Raw genomic sequence first — 23,012 nt, 5'->3', positions numbered from 1 at the left:
AATGTAGTTCTGAACAAGGTTTGATTTATTCCTTAAAGACTAGTGTTATACTTGAAGAAACTGTCATTTGTAATTAAAAACAAATGTTCCTTAAAAAAAAAGAAATAAATCAAATTTGTCATTAAGGCCAGTGTTCACTTATTAAAAATCCAGAATGCCTTCCATTGACAGAATAAAATATTTGGGTCATGCCCTGTATGAATGGAAGTATGTACCAGCTCATTAGCAAAAAATGGCCTGATCCCTTGCGGCCACCCGATCCCAGGCAGAGCTGCCATTTTGCATAAAAATGGTGGTGTAGCCTTTCTCATAAATGCCCATTTATGCAAATGGGGGCCATAAAGGGGCAATTTATGCAAAATTACAGGTGTGATTACAGGGTGAGCTATTGGTTCCTCTCTATTCAGCCCTAGTTAGGCCTCATCTTGAGTATTGCATCCAGTTCTGGGCTCCACAATTCAAAAGGATGCAGAAAAGCTGGAGTGTGTTCAGAGGAGGGCTACCAGGATGATTAGGGGTCTGGAAACAAAGCCCTATGAAGAGAGACTGAAAGAACTGGGCATGTTTAGCCTGGAGAAGAGAAGATTGAGGGGAGACATCATAGCACTCTTCAAATATTTGAAAGGTTGACACACAGAGGAGGGCCAGGATCTCTTTTCGATCCTCCCAGAGTTCAGGACATGGAATAATGGGCTCAAGTTACAGGAAGCCAAATTCCATCCCAAACGGAGGCACAACACTTGATCCCAGATAATAATCCATGTAATCCATAGTACCTTTCTATGGTAGATATATTGATGGCATCTATATTGTGATGATATTCAGAATGTCCAGTAAGAAATGTATCAGATCTTCACTACTAAATAATCCTGGTATAGACAACATTGGCTTAGATGGGGCCGATCTACACATCGTTGCGAAGTCGCTTCCGTGCACAGTTTTTTTATATGCACCTAAATGAAGCGCACCTTTCTTTTCTGTCTCTGACGCTTTTTCTAAAATATACTGCGTTTCGTTTCTTTGGACTGGTTCACACTCTTCTAAAATCCTGTCCATTCCATTGCAAGTGGGCGTATATTATAGCCGGGCTTTGGTCGATGCTTGTGACGTTCTCCATTGTTCCCCCCTTTTTAAAAAATTCCTCAAATCCCACAATTCCCTGTTTGGGTCATTGTGGAGAAGATACAGTCGATGGATAACCAAACAGAATTAGTCAGCACCATTGCTGCTTCGATAAATGTACTCCTATGTGCTCTTCGAGCACTCTCTGTGCTCGAGGATGAGCACATGCATCGCTGGGCGCAACTCATCCGAATAATGAAAATTAACCGCAGACGGAGGATGTTCTTCTTGCAGCAGCTTGAGGAGGACACCAACTTTTTGGTGTTAGGCAGAGTTCATTTGTCTCCCTGATGTTTTCAGATGCTACTGAGTCTGTCCCAGTAGCAAGGACTGGTGGGAGAATTTAGTTCTGAAAGGATGGAATGATGAAAGGTGGATAGAGAGCTTCAGGATGAGTAGAGGAACACTGTTTGAAATTGTTGCTGAGCTTACTCCAGCACTACAGAGGAACCAGACCGCCATGAGGGAGCCATTTTCCGTCACTAATCGTGTTGCCATTGCTGTTTGGAAGCTGGCTAACCCTGGGTTCTATAAAAATGCCGCAGAGCAGTTTGGGGTTAGCCGCTCGACAGTTGGCGAAGTCTTCGTTGAAGTTTGCTTGGCATTGGAGCTTGTTCTTCTTCGTCGCACAGTCTATCAGGGAGATTCTCGAAGGTAATTTTTTTCCCTTTGGAACTAAGTTGCACGCACACATGCGCATGTGTGACGAACGAACTACTGTTATGTATAGGAAGGTTGTTTTTCTTTGGAACTAAGTTGCATGCACACATGCGCATGTGTGTCGAACAAACTACTGTTATGTATAAGAAGGTGTTTTTTTTCCTTTGGAACTAAGTTGCATGCACATGTGCGCATGTGTGATGAACTGCTATGTATTTCAATTTAAACATACCTGTTTGTTAATACATTGTCTTAAAATCCTTTTTATAGGTAATGGATGGCTTTGCAGTTTTGGGATTTCATGGCTCTTGTGGAGCCTGTGATGGGACGCATATTGAAATTGTATCTCTGATTAGGCAAGGCAATGATTTCACAAATCGAAAAAACTTTTATTCAATGATACTGCAGGGGGATACGGACCACACTGGCTGTTTCACCCATATCAAGGTGGGGTGGAGTGGCAGAAACCACGATGCACATGTATTCTGTAATTCATCCCTCTTTGAGGCAATGGATGCTGGAGTTTTTTGCCCTTCCATTGATGTATGGAGAATTGGGGACGTAGAAGTGCCACCTTTCATTGTAGCTGTCAGGGCTTATCCATTGCGGAAATGGCTTATGAAGCCCTATGGTGGAAACCTTGACCCACAGCAAGCTCACTTCAATTACTGCCTTAGTCGTGCCCGGAACGTTGTCGAACGTGCCTTTGGGAGACTGAAGAGCAGATGGAGGTGCCTCAGCGGTCAGCTGGAAGTGGCGGAGGAAAATGTTCCTTCAGTAATTACTGCTTGCACAATTCTGCACAACATCTGTGAATCCAGAGGTTATGCAATCATAAATACTGACGGACCGCTAAATCGTGTTACACTTGCGACCCCAGGACAACTGTATGTTAATAATGAAAACGAGCGTGGAGCCAAGGGAATCAAAGTTAGGGATGCTATTTGTACATACTTGTGGCATAATAGGGAGTTGAGAAGGGAGTTGAGAAGCTCTCTGTTTAGAATATTAAAAATGTGAGAAAAATCACTATTAATCACTATTATTGCATTGTCAAAGGAATGATTACTCGCAGCCAATGCAACCCAAGCCTTAACAGTCTGAAAGCCCAATTCTTTGGCCACCTATCTTTAACATATGCAGACCTTGATCCACAGTACTTGGTGCTTGCTCTTGGTCTGTCAATGTAGAGCTAATATTTGGATCTGAATCCATGCTGACCTGTTCATCTGTGAATAGTAAAGAAAACGTTAAGTTAATAAATAGTTTACCTTAGTAACATTGATTAGGGTTAGCAAAATATCTATACATTTATAGTGTTAAAATGATGGCACTTACAATAAAAGGTCACAGGTATGCTATTTCAATCTTATAGATACTTTGTTAATGTTAACCTTTGTTTTACTTAAGATAAATACAGGAATACCACTGCCATTACTCACCATTGTTAAGGTTCTCAGTATTTAAAGTTTCAACAGGAAGATTATCGTTTCCCTGTGAGGAACCATAACTCATATTCAAGGAACTTCCTGATGAGCTGCATGATGAGACCATGGTCCTTGTAATTTGTAAACTTGATACTACACGCTTCAGTCTAATAGTAGCATCACCCCTGAGGATGCTGTGCAGCTGTGAGAAGTAGGGACAGGTGGTTGCATTGTTACCTGACTTTGCACTGTTTCTCACCACTCTACGATATTCAAGTCTCATTGCTTTGCTTTTGCTCCTGCACTCTACAGCTGTTTGGTTGTGACCCCTGTTTTGTAGTTCCTGAGCTATCAGTTCAAAAGAATCAATGTTCCGATGGCTTGCCCTCAGTTGCTCCTGTATTTTTTCTTCCCCCTCCCCCATACGTCAAGCAAATCCAGAATTTCTGGGTTGAGCCAGGAGCTGCCTCGCTCCTTACTGCCACTTGCCATTCTCACAGTGCAAATTGAGTTTGATCTAGGAATTATGAAGAATAAAAATTTGGATTTAATTATTAATTAATAAATATAAATCATGCTGTAACTCTTCATCTCCTTTTATTTGGTCTAATGTTAGGTCATTGATAACGAAGGAGTATTGCTAACAGAAGGGACTTATTTTATATTTTAAAAGAACTATTAACTATCATAAACTTATATAAGTAATGTATTTAGATTAGCTGTCCTCATACAACTGTAATCAGATATACGAAGAACAAATACAAGCATGAGGGAAATGCAAGGAAGGTTGGGGGTGGAGGAGTGTGGGGGACGGGACTTACCAGAATAGGAAATGTCCTGGACTGAAATATCACTTCTAACATATAAATATACAGTTCAGCAGCCAACAACGAACACTGTGATTGAAAGAAAAAGGAAATTGACCAGTGAGAAAAAGCAGTTCTATTAAGAACAAATGCTTGAGAAAGAGTAATGTAAGGAAGGGTGTGGGGGGTGTGGGGGGCAAACTTACGAAAATATCCCTTCTAACATAAAGAAATAAAATGAAATTGACCAGTGAGGAAAAGCAGTTCTTTTAAGAACAAATGCATGCAAAAGGTTAATGCTAAGAATGGTGGGGTGGGTGGGAGACTTTACTAAATAGCATATTTTCTGGACAAAAATTTCAATCCATAAGTAAACATTGGTTTCCACATTATAGTTAAATAAATTATGGCATGAGGGAGGGGAAGAATACATTAAAAAGAGCATGCATTCTTCATCAGACATAAAAACATCGACATTGCTCAGAAAGAAATACGTTACTGAGAAAACAATACACCTCTCCTCGCGCGTGGGAAAGGAGACGATTAAACATGGATGCTGCTGTTCATGCCAGATTTGTGGGTTGGATAATTACTTTTAACACAGTAGACTCAAATATTTAAAATATAGATTAACACTACACGAATGTGCACACGTGCGCATCAATAACATTAACTTTAAAATAAATTAAAAATTGGAAAGGAAAAAGAAGAAAGGAATAAGACAAATAAAACCTACCTCACCTCTCCTTGCACGCGGGAAAGGAGAAGATTTAACATGGACGCTGCTGTCCATCCAGTGAGTGTAGGGCCCTTCGGATCCTTCCAGTGTTCGGCGATTTCTAAACGAGCTGCCGTAAGGAGGATAACTACCAATTCTTTATGGTTAAGGGAGGGGTTTAGAGCGTTGGGCAGGGAAAGTGTGGGATATAGCCTGCTCTGAAAAATTAACCTACCACCGCAGAGTCTCGTCGGGCCAACTTAGCTATGACCCATTCAATGAAATATGGTCTCCTTTTCTCAATTACATCAATGGTACAGATGTGGCATCCAACTCTGGTTTAACAAATCTTCCTCTGACCACAGTAAATTGAAGGAAACAAGCTCGGTTCGGCAACTACAGAAATCGTGTTTGTGTATTTATTAGAAACGCTGTTTGACTTGTAAGTTTTTATATATATTTTTAACTTTTTAAAAAACTGCTTTGTTAAATGGAGTTTAATAAATAAATTTAAAAATTAAAAAAAAAAAACATGGACGCTGCTGTTCACACCGGAAATGTTAACGGAAGTGGAAAGCCAACAAAATAAGACGGGTGGTGCGGGGCGGTGAGGAAACAGCGAAGAAATGCTACACACGTTGGAAGAAGGAACGCCTTAAATTGACTTAAGACGGAGTAAATAACACCACTCAAAAGGCGGGAAACAGCGATTTAAAAGTAAGGGTATGTGTCTCGAGGAGCTTTCAGGCGCACTCGAGGCGCACGGAAGCGACTCCGCAACGATGTGTAGATCGGGCCCAGTGGTCTATATGAGGCAACTTTGTGTGTTTTTCAGCTAAAGGCTTGATTAAAATGTACATTAAATGGGGACAACCCTGAAAAAAACAGGTGTAGCAGAGCCCTCACTGCTTAAAAAAAATACAGGCCAGAACACCATCAATGTGGCATCAATCAACGCTCATGGGGTTTCATCTCCAAACTAAGCTTAATTTATTTCTGCTGCAGTCATCTCTCCCTTAAAGACCAATGTAATACTTAAAGAAACCAAACAAAACATTATTATTATTATTATTATTTATTTATTTATTTATTTATTTATTTATTTATTTATATAGCACCATCAATGTACATGGTGCTGTACAGATTACACAGTAAATAGCAAGACCCTGCCGCATAGGCTTACAATCTAATAAAGTTGTAGTAAACAATAAGGAGGGAAAGAGAATGCAAACAGGCACAGGGAAGTGTAAACAGGCACTGGGTAGGGTGAAGCTGACAGTATAGAGTCAGAACAAACTCAATATTTAAAAGCTATAGGGAAAAGAAAAGTTTTTAGCTGAGTTTTAAAAGCTGTGATTGAGTTTGTAGTTCTCAAGTGTTCTGGAAGAGCGTTCCAGGCGTAAGGGGCAGCAGAAGAAAAAGGACGAAGCCGAGTAAGGGAAGTAGAGGTCCTTGGGCATGATGTCCCTGTGAAAACATAGACTGAGAGGCAGTCTTCCCTTTGCCGAGGTTGCAAGGATATTGAGCAGGGTGGCCAGCTGTCCTACTTCACTTGCTTAAGAAGAATAAAAAGTGTGTGTTAGAAGTGTTGCATCATATTCAAGTAGACCCTTACAGAGCAGAATACATTCTCTGCTACCAGGCTGTGAGACGTAACCTGGGTTTGCATTCTTAGGCTGTCATACTCTTAAAATGAAACATTCACTGACTCATAGGAACGCATTGCACAGTATTTTTTTTTGAAGGACCTTACAGTATCATCATACATAATGTCACCTCCTGGGAGATGGCCTCTGGGGAAGGAACTGCGTAATTGTTAGAAAGTCTGTCAGTGGAAATTTTTCAGGTGTCACAACCAGTTTTCCTGGATTCATACCACACTGCCCTCTCAGTAACTGGTCTCTATAAAATGGGAGAGTTCATTTGCAGCCTTAAACTGCCCTTAAACTGCCCTACATGGACCGCTTCTGTAAGTGTTTTCTTTTCCTCTGAAACGTAGTTGTGAGGCTGTGAATGTACAATAGTTTGTCGCTGAGTGGCATGGCATTGGTGCTTACCTTTAACCCTATTAATAGCTTGGAGCCGAAATTTCTGAAGGAGTGCTGTTGTGGCCCTGGAAAGCACCTGGCATAGTAGTTTCTGTGGTGGCTGTAAAGGGGCACCTCTCCTTAGAAAGGATCTTGGGGATAAGGGCTAAAGAAGACATCTGCTTGAGATCTTTGGCCATCAGAATAGACTAGATAGACCACTGGTCTGACCCAGTATGAATGAAGGAACACGGTTTTCATCAAGCCTGTAAATGCAATGTAGGTTTTGAGAAAATGCCTGTACCTTTCCAGAGTTGCTTGAAAAGTTCAGCTCAGAATGATCTGCTCTCAAATAATTGGTGTCATCCAAAATTGACTTTAGATCCCAAATTCTTTGGAGTAGATTGATTTAGTGAATGTATTTTGTCGCCCACCCCATCAAAATGACTTAGGGCACAATCCTATGGTCCTGGGAGAACGTCCCTGGGGCAATAGGATTTTTTTTTTTTGCATCCCCGTCTGGAGCCTATGACCTGGAAAGGGGGGCAGGTGTTCTGATCCACCACCACCCTGCCCCTTTGCAGCCTTCTCAGAGAGTACTATGCCAGGTGCTTTCCAGGGTAGCAACAGCACTCCTTCAGAAATTTGGGCCCCAAGCTGTTGATAGAGTTAAAGGTTAAAGGTAAGCACCAATGCCTCGAATTGGGCACGGTAGTGAATAAGCAGCCACAGCCTCATTTTAATCTGAAGATAAAGAGAAATAGAGTGTGCTGATGGCATCTTGCTCCAAATCCCTGGTTGACCTCACCCAGCAGCTTCATACAGCTTCAGCTATTGGGCAATATAAAAATGTAATAAATAAATAAATAAATAAATAAATAAATAAATAAATAAATAAATAACATCAAGTTGGTGCCTTTAAAGACTATGGGGGGGGGGCACAATGAAACCTTGTGGGACTCCACAGTTCAACCCATTTGGGAAATGGGGATGATGATGATGATGATGGTAGTTTTAAAAATTATTATTAGAGTATTCCCTCTATAATCCAAGTCTTTCCATGCTCATCTAGCTGTAGGGGAAAAGGTTATTATCAACAGGGTTATTGGCAGGCTTAGGGGTAGTCCTAAGGTTTGCAGGTACCCCAAAGTCCTTTATTCAAACATCCAAAGAGGAGAACCTGCACCTAAAAGAGACCCATAAGTCCATGGACTGGCTGATAGAGCAAAGAAAAATATAACTGATGGGTAGGGGAGTGGAATTGAGTGCTTAAAAAAAGGAGGAAGGAGGAAGAAACACAATGATAAAAAGGGGGTAGAAAGAACCATCTCAATATCTAGATAGGTCATTTCCTGGTTCACACTTAGAAGGTATTTAAAATGTCCCCAGCAAAGGAGAGTTTCCCATAGACATTGGTGGAAAAATCCAAGATTTTAATGTAGGTGGGAATAGGCACAAGTGTGTCCACCCCCAAATCCAAAATGAAGAACCCCACCAAAACAATAAAGATTGAGCATGGTCACTTGGCATGCAATGCTGACTAACTGTTGTGGTGGGGGCAAAAAACCAGGTGAGGGGAGGATGGAATGAAATGGCTCACCTGGATTTCTGCCCTCTGCATTGTAACATTTTGAGAAGGGGGCAGGGCTCCACTTGCAATCTTTAGGATGTTTTTAGGATGCTTTAACGATGTATACTATGTTTTTAATCAGTATTTTATACTTAATATTGTCCCGCCTTGATCCAAACAGAGTGGTGGGTAAGAAATACTATTGTTGTTGTTGTTGTTGTTGTTGTTGTTGTTGTTGTTGTTGTTATCTTTTATCAACTTGTTGAAATTCTCAAATGTTGTTGGAAGTCAAGCAAAGCAGGGATATTGGAATGGTAGAAGTATAATGGGGCTGGGGGAATCCATTAACCCCTATTTCCCTCCTGTTTCTTTTAGTACTGCTCCAACTTTTACTGCTCATGACAGAGCTGACCACTGAAAATGCCATGGACAACCTAGAAGAGTGTTTCCAAGATCCTGAATATGAGAAATGGCTGGGCATTGCCAAATATGGGCTAGGAAAGGCCACGAAGGCAAAGACCATTGTGATCGTTGGGGCAGGAATAAGTGGACTCACGGCTGCCAAATTACTGAAGGATGCTGGACATCGGGTAACTGTACTGAGTCAGATGAGAAGCAAGTGGTCTTTAGACTGAAAGAGGCCATTTCTACACCTGCCCTTTCCCCCGGGGATCGTACCGGGATCATCCCTGTGCATCCAAATGACACACAGGGGATCCCGGGAGCAGGCAGGGACGATCCCTCCATTTTCCTGGGATAACCCTTAGGTGTAGAAAGGGCCAGAGAAAAAATAATTCTCCCTCTCCCCCCCACACCCCTGTGTGTGCATGTATTGGGGTGGTCCCTGAGGAGGGAAATGTATAAAATTTGTATCAGTACTATAAAGGCTTAAAACTAGTTTCCAGTGCCATTGGTTTGTGAACCAGCCATTAGAGGTTTTGATTTTCTTAGATTGTGAGCCCTAAATTGTAAAAAGGGATTATATCCTGATCTACCTGGGGTAATCCAAAGCAAAGCAAATAAAATGAGAGAGAGAGAGAGAGAGAGAGGCTGAGAATTTTTGATGTCGCCTGCTTAGGGAGAGGAGCCAGCAATGGAACGTTGAAAATGTGCTGGCCTTATGATGAGGCAGAATGAGGTAGCTGCCTCAGGCAGCAGATGCTGGGGGTGGCACCCCCACCCCCAGGCTGTTCTACCTGAGCCCCCTGACTGGTCCCATCCTCCTGAGCCAGTGCCCAGTGGTGGCAATGTCTCTCTGTTACCTGATCCCTGTCCCATACCCTGTAAGGTAGCCTGCTGCAATCAGGTGTGGTGGAGCATTCTGTCCTGTAGGCTGTATTGAAGTCACTGCCAATCTGCTTTGCTTCTGGGCATGGAATGGGGTGTGTGCCATCTTGTCATTCACCTCAAGCAACAAGAAAGGAAATGGAAGGAAAACGGAAATTTGGTTTGACTTAGCAAGGAGACTTTACGCTAGACTCAAAGCCTCCCTTTTGCATTACATTGCAAGTGTGGCAGCCATAGCAACCCCCATATTATGTGTCTTATATTATCCTGGTGGCACGGGAAGGATCTGTACTGCAGAAGCTTCTGTGCTACCAGTGTGCATAAAAACCAGGCCAAGGAGAAACAAGAAGGGAGAACAGAAGTTGCCTGTCAACACTTAGCACCTGGACAGCACACAGGACACCTGGCTACAGCCTTCTCCACTATGGTGTGCTGCATTATATTTATATTTGAATTCTAGTCATTGTTTCCAAATTTGCATCTAAATTAACACATACAACTTTTATGCAAATCTGCTTCTCCTTTTTGGTGAGGCATTCCCAGTTTTTCAGCAATGCATAAGTGGCCACCATATCCAACAACATTTCCCCCCGTCTAGATTGTGATTCTGGAAGCCAGTGATCGTGTGGGAGGGCGGATAAAGACACACCGAGAAGAAGATTGGTATATGGATTTGGGGCCTATGCGTTTGCCCAAAAACCACAGGTAAGGTTAGCATAAAGGGATCTCTCCATCCCGTCCTGCAAACTCAACTTTGAATCTCTTGCACAAAACCCAAGTAAAATTGCAGTGTGAAATATGGTTTAATAACTGCTGCCGGGTTAAATGTTCCATGGGATTTTTTGATATAATGTTGGTAAAATGATATAAATTACCTATCAAAGTAAATATAAATAATGAGTATGCGCATTACAGTTACTGTTTCGTTTGAGCGCTCGTGCACTCATTTTCCTTTAAATAAAATCCAAAATGGCGGGCATGACATCCTCTTCCTCCTGGGACATCGTATGCCATATGTAGACAAGAGGGACAATCTTGTGATCATAAAATTGCAAGATCATCCCCCTCCAGCCCCCTTGTCTAGCCATGCCCTTTGCCTATTTTTCTTCTCTTTATAGTCAGAAGAAAACTCATTCCCTTCCATTGCTGACAATGAGAGGGAAACATTTAGACATACTCTTGTTTCCTAGGGATGAGGTGGTGGTAGTTCTCCTGATCTAGGAGGGCTTAAGATCCTTCAGAACCTCAGTTATTCCCTCATCATCCACCAACACATTCCTGAAATGCCCATTTCCTCTCCCACCTCTACGTGGCTGGGATGCTGACCAGTGAAGGGCCTATGTCAGCAGGGCAGTAATTCCACTCTTATTTGCAGACAGAACTGAACATGAACTATCCAAGGTGCTGAATTCTATCCACCCAATGGGTTCAGCACCTTGGATAGCTCCTTTAGGATTCTGACTGTGTCTGACTGAAACCCAGAGTGGATTTATTGCCCCACTGACATAGGAGTCACCAGCCTCCAAACTTGTAGGAGAACCAGCACAGAAACATCCTTGGTGGCTGGGTGGAGCCAGGAGGGGGGCTTTGATATTGGGGAAAAACCTTCCAAGGTTGGAACTCTGTCTATGGGGCTGTCTATAGGCACAGAAAGTCCCAGGGTGGGTGCGCAGTGGTACTGTGTCAATTATACAGCACAGCAGCTACCTTCGCAGCCATCGTGAGGCTTTTTGGTGAAGCTGCGGAGAAAAAAAGTTGGGGACTTACAACTTTTTTCTCTGGAACAAGGTGCATCTGCCATCTTTCCTCACTCCAGAGTCGTGGTGGAGGTGTGGCCAAGTGGATGATGACCCCTGATTGGTCACTGCCCACCTGGGCAGAGGGCAGGGGGCGAGCCCTGCCATCAGAAACACTGCGCTTTTGCTGCTTCACTGGGATTAGCTGCCACCACCCCAAAACAGCAAAAGCGCAGTGGTTTGTTTATTGTAGCAGTGGCCCACCATCATATAGGCCAGCCCACATCCTTGCAGGGATTATTATTATTATTATTATTATTATTATTATTATTATTATTATTATTATTATTATTATTATGCCTTTGGGATCCTGTATTGGGACAATAGGATTACTGTTTTAGACTGCTTTAAAGGGGGATTTGACAAATGCATAAAGGATAGGTCTGTCGGTGGCTATATACTACCTGCAGGGCAGTATACTGCTATATATTACCTGCCAGTTATTGGGAAACAACCTGCCCTCCTGCATGAAGAATTCCCAAGAAGCAACTGCCTGCCCATTGTGGGAAGCAGAATGCTGGACTAGCATGGTCTTGGCCTGATCCAGCAGGACTTGTCTTGTGTTCTTACAAATAAATAATTTGTTAATTTTCCTTCCGCCTTCAGAATTGTCCGTGAATTCCTCAGCAAATTCAATCTCAGTCTAAACCCCTTCACTCAGGTTGACAAGAATGCCTGGTATTTGGTTAGAAATGTCCGACGCAAGGTAGCAGACGTCAGTGAAAACTCTGGACTCTTCAGGTACCAAGTTAATCCCAGCGAGCGGGGGAAGTCTGCGGACACACTTTTTCAGGAGACACTGGACAAGGTATGAATACATAGGCTGTGAAGCAGGAACCAAATGAACAAGCAGACATAGATCTAATGTAGTAGTATGAGGTGCAAAGTCACTGAAGGCACAATCCTATTCAGATGCCTGTCAGCTTCCAAATCTGCATTTTTGCTAGATGGGAGATTTTGCCCGCCTAGCTGGGGCTCTGATGAGCGGGAGGGAAGGAGGCTGGGGTGGCCAGAGGATTCTTCATAAGCTGGCTACCCAGGTCTCCCCCCCCTTTGAGCCCATTGAACTGCCCTCTACTTTCTGAGCTCACATTTGTGAACTTGTAGAGGCAGCCAGTGGTTCTCTCTGCGCCACCTATGAGAGGGAGCAGGAGGGGAGCTTGGACTCCTTGGTCCGAGATCAGAGCACTGTTTCCAGCCTCAGTTCCAGAAACCTGAAAAACCATATAGCCCCACAGACCCTGTCTAGGGGCCCTAGGATTGTTCTCCCTTTGTTCCTGGAGGCAGTTCACCATCCGCCTCAGCAAAACGTTGGGGGTAATGATGTTGACTTACCTTACAATAAAACAAGCAATATCAATGGCAAATATGGTCATGTGCAATCTAATTGCACAGATTTTTTTTCCAACTTTTGTTTTTATTCAGTTTTTGCTATGGTTAGTCCTTTACATCCATCTGTCTGGTTCCTCCTACACAGGTTACAACAAACTGTACACTTCTGAAAGAAAAATATGACTCATTCTCCACTAAGGTAAGAGAAGTAGCTTCACCCACTTATGTCTCACACAAAATGAAAAATCTCACAGTCTTTTTCAGAGAGAGCTTTCTTTTCTTTTTAAAAATCTCCTGTCTTCTAGATCCCACCACCACCATTTTTGATGCAGTTCCTAACAGTTAAAACAACCAGAATAAATAAAAAATATTAAGAAAAATTAAAATACATCAATAATAACAACAGTAACAGAATTTTTACAACCCTCATCAGCATCATAAATCAGTCAAGGGTGGAATCCTATGTATGTTTAGACAGTAAAAATTCCTGCAACACCCAGCATTCATCTCCAAGACATGAGGGCTGGCTGGGGAATGCTAGGAGTCGTAGGACTTTTTTCCTGTTTAAACATGTAGAATTGCACCTTAAAAGCCAGGACAAAATAATAATAATAATAATAATAATAATAATAATAATAATAATAATAATAATAATAATAATAGTGCCACATCTAGATATAATGTTACATTTTATTTATTTGTCTCTTTATTAATACATTTGTATGCCTCCTTTTTTCCCTCTTGCAAAGAGTTCAAGGTGGCTTAGATAGTCCTCCTCTACATTTTATCTTCACAACAACCCTGTGAGGTAGAGTAGGCTGAGAAATGTGTCGTTGCATCTAATATGCAGGTTTTAAAAATGCAAATTCTATTGGTCCAAAGAGAGCTGATAATTAATGGGATCAGAGCAGGCAAGGAAAGGCCTATCTAGTCAACCAAAGACATTTTACTACCTGAGGCAAAGGACAAGATGGTGCCCAAACCATTCCATGTAGAGAGGCCGACTGAACTGGCAGTTAAATCTTAGTACAACACTGGTGGTGGGGCAGTGTCCTCCACCACATTTGAGGGCAACAGTCCAGTTTAGGGGGTGAAGGGCAGGCATAACTCTGTCCCTCCACCCGTCAATATCTTGCCTCTGCTCTTTGCCCCCTATCATCTGCCACCTGAGGCAGACACTTTGCCAGATGGTTGGGCCAGCCATGAGGAGAGGGAGTTTTACCCTTTCCCCTCCTACTGTGGTCCTGAGGAAAATCCTACCATTTGTGTGGGAGGAAATCCCCCATTAGATCAGTAAAATCTAAGGTTTTCTTCATTATGCCCTCGCTGCTCAGAAGCCTCCGAATGTGGAGGCTTCCCAGATTCTCTTATGCCCTCCTGAACTGAAGACGGTAGAGTAAAAAGAATAGTGGAGGCAATTTTCACCTCCCCATCTTCTGTCTTTCCTGAATTTCAGTAGACAGGATTTTTGCCTCTCTAGAGATGGCTCTTCAGAAGGGGAAGAAAGGAGGCTGGAGGATGCTTAGGATAACTTGTATCTTGGCCTCTCAGGTCTCTTCCCCTCCTTGCCCCCTGGAACACCCCTTTCCACCTCTGAGGTTGATTTTCCGACCTCAGCAGGCAGATGGTGTGGTTCTTTCTGCACCAGCTGCAAAGGGTGGGAGAGGGGTGTGTGAGATCTCTGACTCCCCCTTTCAAGGTCGGAGCACTGTCTTTGACCTCGGAACGGGTCTTCCAAGCATTCCTATGGTGCTTCAGATGCTCTCCCCAAGACCATAGAATTACTCTTTTAGTGAGTTGCAAAATAATTTTAAAATCTTCTAATATTTTCCCCACTCTCTCGCTCCCTTTCCCCATGCACTAGGAATACCTGATTAAGGAAGGAAATCTGAGCAAAGGAGCTGTTGATATGATCGGTGACCTCTTGAATGAAGATGCTGGGTTTTATACGTCATTCCTAAACTCTGTCATGGATTATCTCATCTACTCTAAAGACAAGTAAGTGTCTCTTTCTCTTTCTCTCTCTCCCTCTGTGTGTGTGCATATGTGAGAGCTTAAGAATGACTTCTAAATTTAAATTAATAGGTTAATCATGGATTAAACAACTTATAGATAACATAAATATTAATTGTAGGTTACCTGTGGGTTGTTTAACCCATGATTAACCCATAATGTCTGGGTTCAGATATCACATAGAAATCTCTGTTTGGCCTGATCGAGGGTTTAATATTCATAATTAACCCCCATTTTGCTGCTATTTTGTACAAAATGGGTCAGTGATCTTGCTGCGTCCCTTCCAACTTTAAGAGCCTTGATCCCAAGACACCTCTACCTATACTTAACCTATATATTTGTAAACAACACAAATATTATAGAATCCAGAGACCCCTGAAAGGAAACTCCTGGAAAGTCTTTATTGCTGACTAGTCAGGATGTCTATATGCTGACTACAGAATCAGAGGCAATATACCACTGAATACCAGTTGCTGGGAAACATGACTGAGAGCATCATCAGATGGGTGGATTTTAGTGTTTCCTTACTGTTGCTATGGCCTCCTGCTGCTGTCCCATAATAGCGACAGTCTCTTTATATAGGAAGAGAAAGAGGATGCAGCAATGACCTCGTGGCCCATTCAGGGGCTGTTTTTATTTCGCCACTTTTCCTGCACACAGCAGGAAATGTGGTTCTTAACCTTTTTTTGAGTCATGGACGCCTTTGAAAATCTGGTGAAAGCTATGGACCCCCTCCCTAGAAAAATGCATAAGCACATAAACACAACTTTGCATGCAATGAATATTCTTTATTTTATTGAAAATTGATTGCCTCATACAGTGTATGACATACACAAAGTATGAATAAAGTGAACAAGCTTAACAAAAAAATATGTTTCTCACTCTTTTTCATGCAAAAATTAATGGCCGCACCATACAAAAATGAAATACAATCATCATGTGCAAATTAAACAAAACAAAACTTTAATTCTGCTCAAAAGTTCATTTCAATGAGAAGGTTGTTGTTGTTTGGCTTGAATAAGATGCAACTGTGGAGTGGTCTTTGACAAGGTAACACGCATGTCATCTTTGACATCCAATCAATTTCGACTTTTCGTTTTGATAGAAACAAGTGCTGGAATGGGAACAGATTCTGTCATATAAAACTCCCAACATTGTTCCCATTCCAGCTCATGTCCGGTCATTGTCCCTTCCTGGAACTGTATTTAAAGATACAGCGTTTTAAATTTAAAAAATCAACTCCAGTGATTCCCTTAATATAGTGAATATAAATTTTTATTTGACTTTCACGGACCCCCTGAAGCCCATGGACCCCAGGTTAAGAACCCCTGCATTACATTTTAAAAACCCGGTTAAAAGGGGTCTATCTTGCGATGGAAAAATAAGTGGAAGGAGTGGGAGGTGTGTGGGAGGCGGACAATGTCGTCTAAAGGATGCTCAAACATCTGTAAGTGGGCAGTAATGAGCGTGTAATAAAACACTCCTCTGATGATGCTCCGAGAAAGCACTTTTGTCCTCACATCCTGCGTGGTGGCAACTGTGGCAACAGAATGCTGGACTATTTATGGGTCTGATCCAGCATGGCTCTTTTTGGACTCTCATGTTCTCTCATCAGTTGGAGAACCGGGTGAGCATAACAGTGTTATTTTGTGCACTTCTCAGAGTTGTAGGAAGTTTGAAAGTCAGGGCTCATCTACACCAAGCAGATTATAGTACTATGAAAGCAGTATATAAAAGGCAAGAGCCACACTATTGCTTTATAGCGGTATTGAAGTGCATGGACAACTGTTGGGGCCCATTGACACACACCATATACCATTATATCCTGCTTGGTGTGGCTCCTGCCTTTTATATACCACTTTCATGGTGGAATATCCTGCTTGGCGTAGATGAGCCTTTAGTCTTCTCAAATGAGACTTACCAGATTGTTGTTGCTTTTACAAATAGGTATATTTAATGAAACGCTCCATACACTGAGCAGACCACGTAATTCCTTTCTACTCAAATGTTTCCCAGCAGCCATGAAGGACAGAATCATGCTGTTTTGAAAACATACTTTGATTTTGTGTTTATTAACTAAATAGTAGATATTGGGTTGGATCCAGATTTAGTGATTCTTAGCATAGACCCACTGAAACCAATGGGATTTAAGATAGTCATGACTAACTTGTCCCACTGATTTCCGTAGATCTGCTCTAAGAATGACAAAGTCTGGATCCAGACCCATGTGTTGTATGGTCAGTGGCTTCAAAATACTGAGCACCACTTAGATTCTTCTGAGATTCACTAAAATAAATGACATTGTTATTTGCTTCCCTTCTCCCCCCCACCCCCATGTTCAGTTTTGAAGAAATTACAGGTGGATTTGATCAACTTCCTCAAGGTTTCCTCCGTGAGATGCCAGGGATAGTTCATTTTAACTGCACAGTGGAGAAGATACTTCGCATAGGCAAAAAAGTGAAAGTGTCTTACCGTCAGTCACCCACACCTGTACTTTCAACCTTTACTGCTGACTATGTCCTCATCACAGCCGCAGCGAAAGCCACACGACTCATCAATTTTGCACCATCTCTTTCCACTTCCAAGGCTCATGCTTTGCGGTCCTTGAATTATGCAAGTGCAACTAAAATTGCCTTGGTTTGCACTGAGAAATTTTGGGAGAAAGATGGGATACACGGTGGAAAGTCAATCACAGATCACCCATCCCGAATGATTTATTATCCAAACCATGACTTTCCCAATGGGACAGGGGTACTCCTGGCTTCCTACACTTGGAATGGTGATGCCAATTTCTATGTTCCACTCACTGATGAAAAGTGTATTGATGTGGTGATGGGTGACCTAGCGGAAATCCACCAAGTATCTAAAAATTATCTCCGAACTGTCTGTGGCAAACATGTGGTGAAGAAGTGGGCCCTGGACCAATATTCAGTGGGAGCCTACAGCATCTTCACACCGTACCAGTTTACCCACTATTCTAAGGCATTGTCCCAGAATGAAGGGAGGATCTATTTTGCAGGAGAGCATACAGCTCATCCTCATGCTTGGATTGACAGTGCAATGAAATCTGCGATAAAGGCAGCAAGTAATATTCACAGTGAGTGCAATATTGCTTCAGAGCAGAGACCAAAAACGAATAAAGGTTAACTTGGCTCTAAACTGACTCCAAATTTAGGGGCATCTGATATTGCACATTGTTGAAGTTACGTAGGTGTGGACTTGGTTGGTGACTCCAAATTTGGGGGCATCTGATTGTTGAAGTTAAGCAGGTATGGACTTGGTTGGTGCTTTGGATAAGAAATCACAGAAGGCTGCATGTAAACAAACAAGCAAAAAGGAGAAAAACAAACTGGTTATAAAGAATAGGCAGAATGGCAGACAAACAGAAAGATCTGGATTAAACCCTCTATTTGGCACTAGTTAGGTAGGGTGACCATATTTTGGAAACCAAAAAGGAGGACAACATGGCTGTTCACAAGGGAGCGTGCCTGCCAACATGTCCAGCCCCCAAAGGGGCATGCCCACCAACATATCCAGCCCCCAAAGGAGCGGGCTCACCAACATGTCCAGCCCCCAAAGTGGCATGCCCACCAACATGTCCAGCCCCCAAAGTGGCGTGCCCACCAACATGTCCAGCCCCCAAAGTGGCATGCCCACCAACATGTCCAGCCCCCAAAGTGGCATGCCCACCAACATGTCCAGCCCCCAAAGTGGCATGCCCACCAACATGTCCAGCCCCCAAAGGAACAGGCTCACCAACGTATCCAGCCCCCAAAGGGGCATGCCCACCAACATGTCCAGCCCCCAAGGAGGCGTGCCCACCCAAACATGGCCTTGGTCACAGGTCTGATTTCACAGCACACAATTAATACAAACCTGTTCTACATAACATCTTAATGTTAAAATCACTGGAATAAAGTACAACTGAGACATTCAATGTATCTGAAATTAAGTTCATTCATTCTTACTTTTGTTGCTTTTGCTGTACTTTGAAGCTTTTGCTATACTCTGTGATACAGTCTCCCCTTCCCTCAAATATCTTTTCTGATTGCAAATCCTTGACTGGATGACCATAGTCTCACCTTTCCTAACATTTAACACTCTCTCTCCATCACCTTTCTCATATCCATACTCACAGATTCAGCATACTGCTAAACTGAACAAATGAAGCAGTTGATAAGTACAGAAAAATCTAGTACAACAAACAAGCAAACAAGTATTAAGAAAAGGTATAAACTACTATTACCCTGCAAACATTAGCCATGGAACAAAATGGACTAAAGGCTAGCACCTCTTAGCTTGTTTCAACTTCAACCAGACATAACAGTCAAAAACAACAAAGAAAAACACACCTACCTCATTGAAGTTACCTACTGACAAAAATGTTGCAGAAAAGGAAGAGGACAAGAGAGAAAAATATACATTACTGGCTATGAAAGTTAAAGAACTATGGCAACAGGAAAAAGTTACAATTATTCCATTAGTCACATCAGTCACCAGCATCACTTCATTTTTTTTATATAACAAAACCTTCAGAAATTAGGCCTACCAAAATACATGCATGCCAAAATCCAGAAAGCAGTCATACTTAAAACATGTTCAATAGTCAGGAAATTTCTGAATCAGTAAAACACAGCATGGGTTGGCAAAGCCCGCCATGTTCATCTAGAAAAACCACCACGAGCAAGAAAAGAGGGCTAAATGATGATGATGATGATGATGATGATGATGATGATGATAGCAACCCTGTTAATTTAAAAAAAATATTTTTAAGAAGGATGAACAATTATAAGCAATTTTTACAAAACATACGTCATGCCAATTATATCAAACAAATTGGAGAGGAAAGTCTATGGGTCAAAATGCATTATTTAATAGCATATCACCTCCAAATCATCCCCCCAACTCACACACAGAAAACTACAGCCGTCCCTCCCCCCCCCTGCAAACATGCACATGCATCCATTCACTCAAAGCAAGGCATCCCATTCAGACATCATCACATTAATACACTCACACGCTGCCAACACACACACACACACACTCAGGATCTATTTTGGAAACCAAAAAGGAGGACAACATGGCCGCCCCATGGGGGCATGCCCACCAACATGTCCAGCCCCCAAGGGAGCGTGAACACCAGCATGTCCAGCCCCCAAGGGGGCGTGCCCACCCAAATATGGCCTTGGTCACACGTCTGATTTCACAGCACACAATTTAGACAAACCTGTTCTACATAACATCTTAATGTTAAAATTACTGGAATAAAGTATAAGTGAGACATTCAACGTATCTGAAATTAACTTCACTCATTCCTACTTGTGTAGCTTTTGCTGTACTTTGAAGCTTTTGCGATACTGTGTGCTCAGCTACACCAAGCAGGGTATTCCACTATGAAAGCGGTATATAAAAGGCAGAAGCCACACTATTACTTTATAGAGGTGTTCAACTGCACTGCAGGATCTACACTACTGCTTTATAGTTGTACTGAAGTGCACTGACAACTGTTGGGGCCCATGACACATCTACACCAAGCAGGATATAGTACTATGAAAGTGGTATATGGTATGTGTCATGGGCCCCAACAGTTGTGAGTCCACTTCAATACTGCTATAAAGCAGTAGTGTGGCTCCTGCCTTTTCTATACAGCTTTCATAGTGGAATATCCTGTTTGCTTGGTGTAGATAAGCCCTGTGTGTGATACAGTCTCCCCTTCCCTCAAATATCCTTTCTGACTGCAAATCCTTCACTGGATGACCATAGTCTAACCTTTCCTAACATTTAACACTGTTTCCCCATCACCTTACTGCATACATGTACATCCACTACATGAATCAGAAACACTCTAAAAATATGAATTTTGGGGTCAAGTATTTTTAAAGAATTTAATAAAAACCTAGGTTTATGCCTACAGCTCGCAGTATGCCTTGGATGGGAGGCCAAATTTACTGGCCTTTGACAGCCATTGTGATTCCTAAAGTCAGTCAACCCAATTCCACATAAAAGGAAACAGCCCACATAAATGGCTGCATCCATCTGCGGGGCCTCCTCCTGCCTGCCAGGTGTGGTTTTAAAATCATGACTAGATACAACAGCGTTTCTTTGAGAGGCTGAACTCTGGACATGCTCAAAGGCACCCTGTCCGGATATCGCTGTTTTCTCAGAAACTGAGGGAAGCACATGTGCAGCCTTCACCCTTAAGAGAGAGGGAGGGAGGAAAAAGAAGCACTCTGTGCATGCCCAGAAACAAGCTTGATGAAGGGGGTCAAGTGCCCAGCCCAGTCCTGTCCCTTCAGTACAGGCTCTTGATGGAGCACTTTGTGGGTGAGAAGTGTGGGCTGTGGCAGTCCCAGCAGGACTTGGCTGGAGTTGTGCATGTCCACTAAGAGCTGCTTACCTCCTCGGTGATGCTACTCCTGGATACTCTGTCAAGATGCAGCATCGGCAACAAGAGAAATCACCTCTCAGAGGAAATGGGCACCTGAGGGCTTCCAGAGGCATGCTGGGAGGCATAGTACTGGCATGTCACTCTCTCTCAGACCTAACTCAGCCCCCACTCTCCTGACCTCTTGCTAACTGTCTTTGTTCTTTTTCTAACTGACTTACCCCAACTGCCACACACCCCACACACCATTCCATTCTAGCCTGAGCTATCAGTCATCCTTTCATTCACTCTTCAATGGTATAATCAGGTTTTTAAATAAAAATCATAAACTTTATTCAGTAATTCTTGCATCTGTCTTGGAATGTTGAGGTTGTAATATTGTGGCTAGAGCAGAAAGGAAATGAGGGCCCGTCACTGATGGCAACAACCAAGCTACCCATGAGCCAGCTTCCTCAGAGAGAGAGGTGGGGGTGGGGGAAGAAACAAATCTAATTTGTTTTAAAGTTACCTCACAGGCCTAGGACTGGCCTACTTTGCAGGGTTGTGGTGAGAGTGAGAGGGGGGGGGAAGGAATGAATTTAATTTGTTTAAAGGTAGCACTGGCCTAGCACTGGTCTGCTACTTTATGATGATTACCTCGCAGACATATAGGCCCAAGCAACACCAGGTAGAAACTTGAAATTTGCATGCTGATAGGTCTAGCTGTGCAATGTACCAGAAAAATCTTTTTTTAAAAAAATAACATGGATTTTAAGTATTTTTAAAAGAATTTAATAAAAATCCGAGGCTTATGCCTACAACTTCCAGCATGTCTTAGGTGGAACTCCTAAGAGTCTTCTCTTGCCACCAAACTATGACTCATGGTCATGGCCAGTACAAATTGCTATTATTCCTTCGGGACATTTGATACATAAAATTTCTTCAGCAAGAGATATTGAAAATTGCTTTATTCTCTATGTGACTCCATAGCAGTGGCATGTTATAAACACTATTCATGGACCCGAGCAAAGCCGTGGATATCAGCTGGTGTATAAATAAAGAAATGAGCAGGTATAGGATCATTGGATAACAAAGAATGAGAGGTGAAGACATATAACAATGATGCCAGAATGAGCAAGGTCTTCCTGCATTGAAAGAAATACAATTTCAATAAAACGGTAATGTTATACAACAATTATTTATTTACTTGTTACTACACTGCTCTGTCAGAGCAGTGTACGACTACTACAAAATAGTAACAAAACAACAATAAAAGTATGAAAATATTACAGTATTAAACATTTGAAACATTTTTTTTAAAAAAGGAACCAGTGGTAGTATTAATTATCAGAGCAACAGATTAAACATTAAATGTCTGCTGGAAAAGAAAGGTCTTAATGTGGCTTATAAAGGTATATAATGATGTTTCTTAGGGCAAAATCCTATGCACGTTTAGATAACAAAAAGTCCTACTACTCTCAGCATGCCCAAGCATGGCTGGGGCATGCTGGGAATTGTAGGATTCCCCCCCTCCTGTCTAAACATGCTTAGGATTGCACCCTTACAGTTCTGTCTCTCTTTCTGCCTACCTCCAGAGACCTCTCTTTAGAAAAGACAAACTCCATAGTCTCTCCTTCAGTTTCAATCAGGTCTGATCTACAGCATAGATCTTTCTTTAGTTCCTTCAGGAACAGATGATTCTTTGGTTAACAGTAATCACTTCTCTCTAACATTCAAATCTCCTACCCTCACTCTTCTGTAGTCTGAGGTGCTTCTTTTCAACTCCTTGCACCACTTCCTTCTTTGCCCCATGAAGAAATGTCTTTTGCTCACAAATAATCACCTCAGATTGGCTCTGGTGTGGCTCCGGACAGGCTGAGAATGTACGCA

The 23,012-nt window shown here is 42.3% G+C and overlaps 1 protein-coding gene across 1 annotated transcript; it reads left to right on the top strand.

The window, feature by feature from the left end:
- The first annotated feature begins 1,191 nt into the window (after positions 1-1,191).
- On the top strand, positions 1,192-17,905 carry LOC134395491 (L-amino-acid oxidase-like). Its single transcript, XM_063121654.1, has 8 exons — positions 1,192-1,383; positions 2,053-2,605; positions 8,706-8,920; positions 10,216-10,322; positions 12,020-12,221; positions 12,891-12,944; positions 14,610-14,743; positions 17,101-17,905. Exons 1-8 carry the CDS (start codon positions 1,192-1,194, stop codon positions 17,903-17,905), a joined length of 2,262 nt encoding a protein of 753 aa, XP_062977724.1.
- The last annotated feature ends 5,107 nt before the right edge of the window (positions 17,906-23,012 follow it).

This window comes from Elgaria multicarinata, chromosome 3 (assembly GCF_023053635.1).
Source record: "Elgaria multicarinata webbii isolate HBS135686 ecotype San Diego chromosome 3, rElgMul1.1.pri, whole genome shotgun sequence".
Classification (NCBI taxonomy): domain Eukaryota; kingdom Metazoa; phylum Chordata; class Lepidosauria; order Squamata; family Anguidae; genus Elgaria; species Elgaria multicarinata.
The sequence above is the reverse complement of the archived record's forward strand: the minus strand, read 5'-3'. Positions and strand labels throughout refer to the sequence as shown.